We start from the raw sequence: 13,908 nt of genomic DNA, 5'->3' as shown, positions 1-13,908 counted from the left end.
AATTACTTGATTTTTTTTATATAGGTAATTAATTTCTTCAAAAAATATTTCTGGATTTTTTGCCACTAGAAGAAAATTTAAAAAATAAAATAGTTATTTTTTGTAAACACCGCTGCGTTGATCCAACAGATACCAATTTGTCAGCGGTATTTTACTCATAAAACAAATAAATTTGCCTAACGGACAAAAAATAGTTAACATTTCAGAAGGCACCTATCCCTCCTCCCGTCTTCGAGAACACTGTTTTAGCAGATACGTCCAAATTTATTTAAATCAAAGAAGTGACAGTTATAAATGACTAACCTCTCATCCCTGAGTAATATAATTTTTTGTCCTTTAGCGAAATTTTGTCTTATTACTAAAATATTGACAAAGGGGTAACAGGGAGGCGCAATATCCCAAAAGCTGTTTACCGCAACACTAGAAGAAATCTTCCGTCAACTTGACTGGACCAACAAAGGATAAGGAATAGATGGAGAATGTTTTAATCATATCAGACTCGCCGATGCTGATGGCATAGTCCTAATTGCCAATAGTCCTGAAGAACTACAAGCAGGATTTAACGAACTAAATACAGCCACCCATAATGTAGGTCCCAAAATGAATTTAGCAAAAACTAAAGTAATGTACAACGAACTGGTAGACAGAAATGACATCCTAATAAATAACACAACATTGGAAATAGTAGAAGAATATTTGGGACAACTAATACACAGCTCGGATATTTACTACCTGAAATCAACAGAAGAATTAAGTTAGCATGGAGTACTTATGGAAGAAACTCAATCATATTCAAATCTAGAATGCCACTTTAACTAAAGAAGAAAACATTCGACCAATGTGTACTATCAGTTATGACCTATATGCATGAAAACCTGGACACTTAAAACGGACATTATAAGGAAACTGCAGGTCGCACAACACTTCATGGAACTAAATATACTGGGAATAACCAAGACAAACCGTAAAAGAATAAAGTGGATACGACAAAAGACCCAGGTAGTAGATGTCATCCACAGAATCAAATCCCTCAAGTGGCAATGAGCAGGACACCTGGCAAGATAGACGGACAACAGATGGACGACAAAAATTAGAGCATGGTACCCACGATGAATTTCAAATGACCTAGAAAAGAGAAGAGATCTAGAAGAAGATCAAACCTGAGATAGGACTATGATATTTAGAAATTAACAGTGAAAACTTGGGCCCGCAAGCCAACAATAGACAACAATGAGACCAACTACAAAGAGAGTATCTAAATATGTGAGGGAAGCTACATTATAATTGGAAATTGTTGAATAAGCTAAAAAAAATAATGATGATGATGATGAGTTGTGAGAAATACAAAAACTATAAAATAACAAAATAGATATTGTTAATATTAATACTCAAAATTATGATGCTGATAGAAGTTGAAAAATACAGATAGTCCGAAGTTCTAAAACATTACCTAACTTCATTTAGCACTACGTTTTAAGCAGTATGTTTTGCTAAAAAGATTGATTTATTTACATATATCCTTCGCCTTCGAAATGTATATTTACCGCCGTATATTAAGAATATCATGGGTCCAAAGAGTTTCAAATGTGGAGGTTCTTAATCGAATGAGAAAACAGAAAGAACTCATGCTTACCATCAAAGAAAGAAAAACACGCTACATAGGCCACATAATGAGGGGTAATGAACTTCTCAGATTAATAATTGAAGGCAAAGTCCAGGGCAAAAGATCTATCGGCAAACGCCAGAATTCCTGGCTAAAGGACATTCGTAGATGGTTTGGTTGCTCATCAATCGACATATTTCGTATGGCTGTATCTAGAATGACGTTAGCTATTTGGATCGCCAACCTTCGAAAGGAGACGGCGTCGTAAGAAGAACTTACATATACTTAGTTTCATTATCACGCACATCAAACACAGGTTATTAAAGTATTTGTTCTTAAAAATATATTAAATACGCTCATTTTGTCTCCAGCAATTATTGAACTTATTATAAAACCGCAAAATATGTTTATCAACGAATATCACCGAATATGCCTGAATACTGAATATATCACCCCAATGAGTCGTATATATAATTTATGAATATGTATAACTCATGTAAAATATAAATATTTACTATAAAAAAAATAATGTTAACTTACCTGTGCTTTATTTGAAGCCCTTCTTCATTCCATTTTGAAACAAAATTTTTGAAACACAAATTTTAAGTTACTATGAATATTTCTTCAGAAATTAAGATAAAAGTTTGATCTATATAAATTCTTAGAATGCTAATAGATCTTTTAGTATTATGATATAGCGTGATATTAATGTAAAATTTTAAGTGTATTTTAGTAAAATAGTATGTTATATTGTATAGAAAAAGGATATGGATTTGAAATGAGCGCCAAGCACCAACTCCTCGGTCTGGTGGTCTGGGACAGGTAACGCAATGCGATGGGGGCAATTCCAGGGTAAGGCAAGTTTGGATCCACGTCGATCCCTGGTTCCTCCGAGTCCGCCGAGCCCGATCCTGAAGCTTCCGATCCACCGGAAGCGGAAGCTGAACCGGATCCAGATTCGGACTCTGTAAAAGAAGAAACATCTTTTTAGTATAATATTAATAAAATAAAACTATAAAGCGATAAACAATGACTGAAATAATTGGCAATATATTGCTAGAAATACTAAAACCAATTATCGATCGAACAATTTCAACAACAATTATGTCAATTCATTGGCGTCAGTTCTTTTTACTTTTCTTTTTCTTCTAGCAAATTTTGACTTTCTGGTTTGTCAATTTGACAATTTTCCAGTGTAAAAAATTAGTAGTATTTTTCACTACAATTGTGAAAAGGAATACTTACACAACCATGGCTTATTTTTATCTCGGCTATATCTCGGCTTTATCTCGGTTATTTTTATCTCGGCTATATAAAGATAAGGAGATGGCGCTGCCGTAGCAAAGTTCTACATTTGAAAAAAGCGCCAAAATTTTTTAGAACTGTTCTGTTGTTCAGAACTACTGTGTCATTTGGTGAAGCCTTATTTTCCCTTTTAGATGCCTACTTTTTCCAAACCAAGTCCCATAAGAGATAACTCTCCTTACCTTCTCTGGTTTGTCAATTTTCTATAATCCTTGCATACAAAAAAAGTTTTGAATTTTATTAAACATTGAAAACGTATAGTTGGACGATTTCAAAATACCGTTACAAGAAACCAATAAATGAAGTTGGAATAATGTGATAAACTCATATAAAGGTACATTTTGTCTTTTAAAGTATTAAAAATATATAAAATTGTTATTAATAATTTCAAATGTTGTATATTGAACGCCTACAACAAACGTTTTTTTTTTAATTAAACTAGTGTATGATACCTTAATATTCGATTCACTTTCAAAATTTAATAAAAGCAGGCAACCTAACTTACACATTTATATTTATTTTAAGGTACTTATTAAACAATTAAATTAGAGCACCTAAAGGTGCTCGGTAACGTAGAGGTACAGGCTCTCGTCTACCAATCTCACGGTAGTGGGTTCAAATCCCACACTGGATATTTCATCAGCCGACTATTTTTATTAAAATAAAAATAGTTTGGGTACCTAGGTCAACTCAGTCTTAAATGAATACTTGGGATTCACAATCCTGAGGTAATAATAGGCGGTTGAAGCGTAGTGCTAGACACATTACTTTCCTTGTAATGACTAAGTATGGCAAGCTGTACCTTGCTACTCCCAAGGCGTTCAACGGTATATATGGGAGCTATTATTATTATTATTATTATTAGAACACCTTCACCTTAAATTTATTTGGTTCCCATCGTGTTTTGATTAGTCTTAAAATTATGGAAAACTAATTTAAATGTCATTAACAAAATAAACATATTTATTTTTGGTTTGTTTAACACTAGCGTTAAGAGTTGATAGATTAATGCCAAGCTAATAAGCAAATTCAAATATTTTACTCAATTTTTATATTACCTTGTATAATAGTTTTATTAAAATATGAATGAATGTATAACTAATCAACTAATACACAGCTCGGTATCTCTACTATCAGAAATCAACAGAAGAATTAAGTTAGCATGGAGTACTTAATCATAATGCATGGAGGAAACTCAATCATATTCAAATCTGAAGTGACACTCTATCTAAAGAAGAAAACATTCGACCAATGTGTACTACCAGTCACGACCTATGCATGCGAAACCTGGATATTTAAAACTAACATCATAAGAAAACTGCAGCTCGCAAGAGAAACCGTAAAAGAAAAGAGTGGATACGACAAAAAACCCAGGTAATAGATGTCATCCACAGAGTAAAATCCCTCAAATGGCACTAGGCAGGACACCTGGCAAGAAGAACGGACAACAGATGTGCCACAAAAATTTCAGTATGGTAACCACGAGCATTTAAGAGACCTAGAGGAAAACTTAACCTGAGATGGGACCATGATATTAGGAAATTAGCAAGGATAACTTAGGTCCGCATAACCCACAATGAGCCCAACTAGAAAGAGAATATGTGAGGGAGGCTACACCATAATTGAAAATGGTTGAATAAGCTGAAAATGATGATGATAACAATAACTAATAAAACGAATAATATTAGTTTTATATGATTAATATCAAATTCTCTTAAATATACATTGAAAATGTTTCTATTATCATTTGTGGAGTCATAAGCATGATATGGTTTCAAAAATTTTTGTAATTTTTTAATTTTTAAACGTTTGTAGAAAAATGGTGTTTAGTAAAAAACAAATATTTGTTACTTTATAATCAAACTTTTATATATAACTTTGTAATTTTTTAAAACTAGTTTTTGTAAAGCTTAAAATGTAGACTAGATACCTATTTTAAATATTTTAAGAAACGACAGATCTACCTAATTTAAAATCTTAGCTGTTTCCTAGCACCAGGTTTTGCAAAGCGAAAGCTTTACAGATTCTACGTAAATAATGCTAATTAAAGGAAACTTAAACAAAGTTCAACGGGTGCCTAGATAAATAAACAAGCTTCTTTAGTGCATTTCACGTGCAGGAATTTTTTCCGCTTTAAATGTTTTTCTCTGGAAATGTATGGTTAGAATAAAAAAATACGTTTTTTGAGACAATTCATATTTGCTTTTCAAATATAACATTTTATATCAGAATATTTAGTATTTTATTCATATACATTAATATAAATATCAGTAATATGTTCAGTTTTAAATGGTTATTCAATTAAATTAGTTTCTAAATTTCTTTAGATATGTTATGGAAAAAAAGAATGAAAAATGTATATTTATGTGCGACTAAAAAATCAAAGGTACATACTCGTAGATGTTATGGACGAAGGTGTAAAACCAGCGTTTCGTAATAATGAGTCAATATTGTATATGTAAGTATACCTACTTAAGTTGGACATGGTTGTTACTGACAAGGAATTAACGTAAAAATTCAAAGTATTTTAACAATATTGATAAGCTGCAAACTGCCGATTTAACGACTTGTTATTCTGTGCCTACCGGCTAGCATTTCAAGAGTGTAGCCGCTATCCGTAAGAGACTATCCCGTAGACATGAAGTTGAACCAATAAGTTTAAATTGCTTTCGCTTCAACCTTTTCTTTTAGGTTTTTTTTAATTTTTACACTTATTTGATTGGTTTGAATATCTTGTTTTTAAAACTGAATATCAAAGTTAAGGTTCAAAAAGTTGGAAATGGTTAACAGAGACATTGAGGAAATGTTAACTGTTATATGGTTGTTCTGCTCATAGTAGATATATATCAATATTGACCTTAATTGACAATATATGACCATATGACGATATTATCAGAAAAAAATTGATTACTTACGTTATCAACCGGATGTCATCGTAAATCCCCTGTATAGATTATTGTCCGTAACATACACATTTACATGCATTCTTTATTTTTTCCGAAATTTCTTTACTGATTTTATGTATATTTTTGCATTGTTTGCATGCATAAATTTTTTAATAGATTTTTCATCGTTTTAAACAATCTTTAACAACATTTTATCTCCAAATGAGCAATTTCGGACCTATTTTTGAAACTAAAATAACTACTTTATAATTACACTGTCATTATCAGATAAAATAAAGTGACTTTCCTTAAATTACACAGAGATAGAAAGAAGTTCAAAAAATAATAATACAAATACCAGATGATTGCGAGAAACTTCAGACTAAAAAAAATGTCTACATCACTATCGAAAAACCACATACTAGACGCATATACGCATAAAATCGACGAATCAGCACATATTGAGTAGGATGCTTTAGAGTCTTCGTTAGCGCAGTCATTTTGAAAAGTATTGGTAATATGCAGTCATTGTCTTTGAAATTATTTATTAAACGGTAATTTTTAAACCAAGGAAACTGAATGTTTAAGTAACTTTGTCTTCATCTAAAAGCTACAGGTTTGTTTTCGTAGATTTTAACTCAATTTTAGCTGATAAAGAACAGATGTTTCTGTTTCTAAGTATTTTACAAGCAATATTCTTAGAAGAATTAACTCCAGTGTTTATAACATTTCTGGTTTTCATTCCTTGATGGGTTTTATTGCATTCCAAATATTTACCTTTTGTTAGATAATAGACTGCATAGTATTAAAAAATTGGATCTCCCGTTTTTATTGTGAAACATTCCACAGCAACTTTTCAAAGACTACTATTTATTATTGATTCTAAAAATCGATGGTAGTCAATCAAGCAACAGTTTTATAAATAGTTTGAACATTCCGAAGTTTGTTGAAAAATTCTTTTCTTCTACTCAATGTTACTATCTGTGGCAGTATTACGGTGTTGGGATATATTGTGACAAATGGAAAATAACTAGTTTACTCTATAACAAACAGCACATTAAAATTTTATGTGACTAGTAAAAGGGTAATTAAATCTGGAAGATTATATGAAAACATCAGTAGCGGTTTAATAGTAGTTTAGTATCAACACTAGTTACTATCTAGTTACAAACATTATATCGGTTATGGTATTGAGTTTTACTTGCACTTAAATGTCAATGGTATCAGGTTATTAATATTTCATACTATTTTGACAAATGTCTTCTCAAACTTTATTGCCCATTATATTGATCACACGGACTCATTTTGAATGTTTTAATATACATTGATTTTTTCATCAATTTTAGGTGATATTTGACATTGGCGTCATTTTTTGCTTTCAAATCCATTTAAAATGAAATAATAAAATTTAACCTGTAGGGCTGAGGTCTCTAGTAGTTGTCATCATCATTCTTTTCAGCTTATTCAACCATTTCCAATTATGTTGTGGCTTTCCTCACATACTCTCTTTGTAGTTGGGCCCATTATTATCTATTGTTGGCTATGCGGGCTTAAGTTATCCCTGCTAATAGTGCTAATTTCCTAATATGGTCCAATCTCAGGTTTGGTTTTCTTCTAGGTCTCTTAATTCCTCGTGGGTACTATGTTGTAATTTTTGTTATCCATCTGTTGTCTGTCCTTCTTGCCAGGTGTCCCGCCCTTGCCACTTGAGGGATTCGACTCTGTGGATGGCATCTATTACCTGGGTTTTTTGTTGTATCTACTCTATTCTTTCACGGTCTCTCTTGGTTATTCCCAGCACATTTTGTTCCATTGAGCGTTGTGCGATCTGCAATTTCCTTATGATGTCCGTTTTAAGTGTCCAGATTTCGTATGCATTAGTCATCACTGGTAGTAGATACACATTGGTCGAATGTCCTCTTCTTTTGATAAAGTTGCATTCTAGAGTTGAATATGATTGTGTTTCTTCCAGAAATACTCCATGCTAACTTAATTCTTCTGTTGATTTCTGGTAGTAGAGATCCCGAGCTGTGTATTAGTTGTCCCAAATATATGTTTTCTTCTACTATTTGCAGTGTTAAGTTATTTATTCATCACTAGTTCGTTGTACATTACTTTAGTTTTTGCTAAGATCATTTTGAGATCCACTTTATTGTAGGCTGTATTTAGTTTATTAATTTGTGCTTGTACCTCTTAAGGCAAGCCCGCAATATAGACGAGTGGAGCTTGTCGGGTAGAGGGTAAATATACCTTGTACGCAGTAGTGGACCGAAAATTATTAAAACAATAACCAATCTAATCAAGTTCAGTTGCAAATTGTAGCTGCCGTGAGTGTCTTTAGTATCATGCCCCTTTCAAAATTTGCCAGAAGGCTTCTGCTCTGTGACAATTCTTATGTGAACTTTGTAAATATGGAAAATAAGAAGATGTGGGTGCATGAGTATAACTTGTATAGAGACCATGATGGAGAATTTTTGCGAGTTTAAAAGAAAATGCGAAATTACCCTAACAATTTTTTTAATTATGCACGTATGAGTGTAAAATCGTTTGATTTTCTACTTAATAAAGTTCAAGACAAATTAGAAAGGACGTCTACAAACATCAGAGAAGCAATTTCTGCAGAACAACGCTTGTGCATTACAATTTTTCTTCCATTTTTAGACCAAAACTCCTTTACGCCTGGCTGAAAATATCGAACACGACTGATCCTCAAGTGGGTCGCTTGGCGAGTTGCTTTGTGGCTTAAGTTGGTGGGGGATTGCACTGCGGCTTACACGGACATACCTCGAGGGTTACTTTGAGGGTCGATACCCACTACCCTCCAGGTAACTTGCTTGCACTGCGGCCTCAGCTTTAGGACTATGCTATCAGCGAATCTTAGATGGTTGAGATATTCTCCATCTATTTTTAATCCTTTGTTGGCCCAGTCCAGTCGACGGAAGATTTCTTCTAGTGTTACTGTAAACAGTTTTGGGGATATCGCGTCTCCTTGTCCTACTCCTTTGCCAATTGGGAACTATAGGGTTGTTTTATATATCATTACTCGATATCGATTGGCGAGAGTTTCTATATAAGGCCTGGCAATACCTTGTTTTCCTAGGGCTTCTATTATTAGGCCTTAGGATATATCGAGTCGAAAACCTTCTCAAAGTGTATAAAGGCTTCCTTGACTAGTGGAAGTTCGTATTCTCTTTTTCGGCTGATAATTTCTCTTAGTGTCTCTCTAAAGCCGATTATAAAGGCTGATTGTTCTCGTGGTTGTGCAGCGTCTAGCGTGTTTTGTATTCTTTTTTAGGGTTCCGTGTCCAAAGGGTAAAAACGGGAACCCTTTTACTAAGACTTCTCTGTCCGTCCGCCCGTCTGTCACAAAGGTCTATCTTATGAACCGTTATAGCTAGACAGTTGAAATTTTTACAGATAATGTATCTATGTTGCCGCTATAAGAACAAATACTAAAAACAGAATTAAATAAATGTTTATAAATAAAAAAGTACTTTCACTAAACATTATCTTTTAATTAAGAATTTTACATAAAATCTTTCAAGTCCTCGGTGGCCGCGTGGTTAAAGTGTTAGGAGTTTACGCTGCTATGACGTTGGAGCCGTAGTAAGGCAGGTTCGAATCCTAGTCAAGGTGACTTTTTTTAATCGTTTTTTTTTTTAATTTTTACATATTTATTTTTACTTTTTACATATTTATTAATACAATTTTTAGTAATGTGTTTCTTCATTTTTTTTAAATTACTTATACGCGCATTCAAAATTTTAGCTAAATCGGAAAAAGAGTTTATCATAATATAGTGTCTAATGTTGTATAGATAATGAATGGTACGGAACCCTTCGTGCGCGAGTCCGACTCGCACTTGACCAATTTTTTTATTATTTTTGTGAATATCTTGTATGTTACTGGTAGTATTATTGGCTTATTGATCTATTCTTTCTGATGAATATAATACAACGAATAATTACGTTTAATGAAAGTTTTAACTACAAAGATACAAATCGTGCACATTTATTTTTGAATTTTTTTTCTGTCTTTATCAATTATTATTAGGCATTGAAAGATAATTTGGGCCGCCACTGACATACCTTAATAACATTCACAGGCGAGACAAACTATAACCGGCTTTAGCCTTCGGAACTTTCGGGGGGTTATGAATTTTATAGTAAACCCATTATGAAGGAGTAGCGGCTTGTTAGAAAGTTTGACAAAACTAAAGTTAAACACAATAGCGCGGAGAAAGGGAAGATTTGGTATTGTTTTTAGAGATAAAGTACACTCGATGGGATACAGAGCAAATATACACAAAACTTGTTATTGTTTAATGATCTATTAGTATGAAACTTTAGTACTTTAAAATACTTTATAAAATATTTCATTCTTTTATAATTAAAAGTTTGATGAAATTTAGAATTTTGTACTTGTAAAGTTTAATACTTAAAAGTGTATTGAAATAATAATTTATTGAGTAGTATTTATATAATAAAAGATGAAGAATGAAAAGAAAATGAGAATTAATTAGTAATTAATTTTAATGGTAAATTAATTATTAATTTAGTCAACATATGTAATTTGTGTCAGTGATGACAGGTATTGATAATTTCGATTCCAAATATCTCGAGAACCATTACTCGTAGCGATATTTACCACAGACCTTTTTTAGGTAAAAAATGTCGTAAATGTATATTTTTTACTCGGTAGATTTATACAGGTACGGATGAAAAGTTATTACACTTCATACCAGTTAAACATATATAGGTGGCGCCTTCTACAAATAGATCATACTGACATCAAAATCAAATTTCTTCTGCCAAAAAACGTCCAGACACCAATTTTCATCCAAATATTGATGTTACTTCGGAAATTATTTGGAAGAAATGGAAATAAAAATAAAACTTCTACACCCTGTATCTCCGATTTTCGGAGACCTGTATCTCTCGTATCCTCACCCTGTATCTCTCGATGTCTTATTTTAGTACATACATTTATACGAACTTCTTTACTTATTTTTATCTGCAGAATATGCTGCCGTTTCCCGAATACAGTTCGGTCTACCCTGTGTAGACCAGTAATGTCCAGCGGAGGAATAATATGAAAATGGCAGTATCTACTGTTAGTTTTTCGTTTCTGTCCACTTTCATTCAAAAGTAAATTGATTCTGACCAATTTCTGAATGATGTCTCTAAAGGAGACTTTAGAGAATATGAGAATATTCTATCATCGAATATATAACTTACAAATACACGAAAATAGTATTACTGCTTCAGCACCATACAGGGTTGTTCACTACATACGACACGGAGTATTGTAGCTGAACGATGAAATTTTTACAAATTGTAAGTTTTGGGTTCGATGAAGGACTATTAGAGGTACAATTTAAAAATAATTTTACAAGATACAGAGTGTCCCAAATAAATAAAAAATATCAAAGTTGTATTTTTTAAATGGAACACCCTGTATATTATTACATTTTTAGTTTCTACGATTAAAACAAAGTTAAATTTGATTAAGGTTTATTACACTTAAACCTTACCGTTTTTGAAATATTTTCAATTTTGTGAAATTGCAGTAAAAATTTTAAGGCGTCATTTCTCCAAGGGTATCAATGTTTTTAATACTAAATACTTACTGAAGTTTATCTATTGATCAGTTATTGTGTTGCAATAATAAAAATAATACTACCTTATACAGAGTGTCTAAAAATTTATTTTAAATAATTATTAGCTTTCAACGGCAATAACTTCTTTAATTTAAATGAAACACCCTGTATATTTTATGAGAATCAGATGCACAAGTTAATTGTCTATCAAATTGTATTATGCTATTTTTTACCTATCTCTTTAACTTTCCATAGAAAATGAATTTTCTTGTAATTTAAAACTTATTTATCAATATACCCATGGAATACTGACATTTTAGATTATTTTTAAAGAGTACAGATACTAATATTGTCGATATAATTCGTTTATTTCATTAAAAAATAAAAAAAACTGATTAAATATTTGTTAAAGAGGACCAATTAATATGATTCCAGTATTCAAACTACATTAACTGCCTGTTTACGTTGATTAATATTAATTGCCTCAAATACTAAAAAACTGAGTTTTGTATGTGTATTAGACAGTGTGGTAAAAAGTAACACCTTAAAAATGATATTTTATTATTTAATAAATGCTTATTTATAACAACAGAGACGTTCATTTTCATAACTTATTATTATATTGATTTATGATTCAAATCCACATTTATTTAGAATAATTTTTTAACGAGCACAATTAAGTATGTAATTAATTAGTATTTGGGTGGAAATAATGGTGTTATATTTAATTAATGGTATACGCTTTTATAAATATTTAAATAGTTTTCTTTTTGCCTACAAATGGGCTAGTAATATTACCGTTTTGCTAAAAACAATAATATTACTAGCCCGTACATTTTGTACATTTGTTGTTTTAAAGACAATCTAAAATGTCAATATTCCATGGGTATATTCATAAATGAGGTCTAAATTATAAGAAAATGCATTTTCTACGAAAACTTGAAGGAATAGGTAAAAATGGTATAATACAATTTGATAAACAATTAAATTGTGCATCTGATTCTCCTAAAAGATACAGGGCGTTCCATTTAAATTAAAGAATTTATTAGCGTTTAGAGCTAGAAATTATTTAAAATAATTTTTTAGACACTCTGTATGAGGTAGTATTATTTTTATTATTGCAACACAATAACTGATCAATAAATAAACTTCAGTAAATATTTAGTATTAAAAACTTTGATACCCTTGGAGAAATGAAGCCTTAAAATGTTTACTGCAATTTCACAAAATTAAAAAAAATTCAAAAACGGTAAGGTTTAAGTGTAATAAACCTTAATCAAATTTACCTTTATTTTAATCGTAGAAACTTATATACAGGCTGTTCCATTTAAAAAAATAAAACTTTGATATTTTTTATTTATTTGGGACACTCTGTATCTTGTAAAAATATTTTTAAATTGTAGCTCTAATAGTTCTTCAACGAACCCAAAACTTATAATTTGTGAAAATATAATCGTTTAGCTACAATACTCCGTGTCGTATGTGGTGAACAACCCTGTATATTAAGAGCTGTCAAAGGTTAGTTTTGGGTCGAGATTTCCGTATGTAAGAAGAGTACAAAGCGTTTATAACGTACTGAACAAAGAGAGAACAGTAAAAATGTTGCCAAACATATGAAATAAACCGAGAAACTGTGCACATTGCTAAGGGACGTGGAAGGGGATATAGCTGATTCGTCGCGGTCAACCGGTCGATCCAATCGGTACCTATGATCAGTTCTTAAAATTCTGGAAGGAAAGTGTGTACATCATGCATTCAGCTTCACGATTTATTTTTTTATTTATTAACGAGTCGTAATTTTTCCTATAGCTTGTAAATTTTTAAGTGCAAGTTAAAAACACTTGCACTTTTGGCAAAAATAAGTCAAATTGACTTGGTGCTCGACAGTGGTCGCGCTATTATATTTGTATTGAGAAAATTACAATCAATTGTTTCTAATGGATATCTCGAAATCCATTAGAAACAATTGATTGTAATTTTCTCAAAAACTTTCTTAATACTTCCGCTATATTTTCTTCGCAGACAGTATGTGAAAATCTCTATAAATAAAAAAGTTACGCACTAAAAGTAAATGGATGGTTTTTTAAAATTTTTGAATGGAAAAAAAACAAGCCTATCGATTTTTTCTTATTTAAACATCTTGTAAAAGATCCTAAACTTCAAAATAAAGAAAAGATTTCAATATCTAAAGTGGTTCTTGAGTTATCGCGTGCTATGTATTATAAAGTTGAGTTTTTAAATTATCGCGATTACTGACGTTTTCTCGTTATAAAAAATGAACACCCTAACGATATCCTTATAATTCCATTTCAGATGCTCAGAAACATATCTAATGATTTTATCAACTTATATTAACGAAAAAAAATTTTTTTATAAAATTCAGCGGTTTGCGATCGTGATTTTACTTTACTTAATAGGGAAAGGCGTACCGGAGAAATGTGGCAACGCCGCAACAACACTCCGTCGCATTTATCTCACTCCCACTTAATAAGATCTCTATGCGATTTACTTCCACA

At 31.6% G+C, this 13,908-nt stretch overlaps 1 protein-coding gene across 1 annotated transcript in view; it reads right to left on the bottom strand.

Annotated features, from left to right (window-relative positions):
* Positions 1–2,332: 2,332 nt before the first annotated feature.
* LOC115887785 (voltage-dependent T-type calcium channel subunit alpha-1G-like) overlaps positions 2,333–13,908 on the bottom strand; it is a 34,395-nt gene continuing 22,819 nt past the window's right edge. The window contains exon 2 of the mRNA XM_030907282.1: positions 2,333–2,568. Coding sequence (XP_030763142.1) covers positions 2,333–2,568 — 236 coding nt within the window. The remainder of the gene's footprint in view (positions 2,569–13,908) is intronic.

The sequence above is a fragment of the Sitophilus oryzae genome, unplaced genomic scaffold (genome assembly GCF_002938485.1).
Source record: "Sitophilus oryzae breed Bouriz unplaced genomic scaffold, Soryzae_2.0 scaffold_637_pilon_pilon, whole genome shotgun sequence".
In the NCBI taxonomy this organism is placed as follows: Eukaryota; Metazoa; Arthropoda; class Insecta; order Coleoptera; family Curculionidae; genus Sitophilus; species Sitophilus oryzae.
Note: the sequence above shows the minus strand (reverse complement) of the source record. Positions and strands in the feature narration are given on the sequence as shown.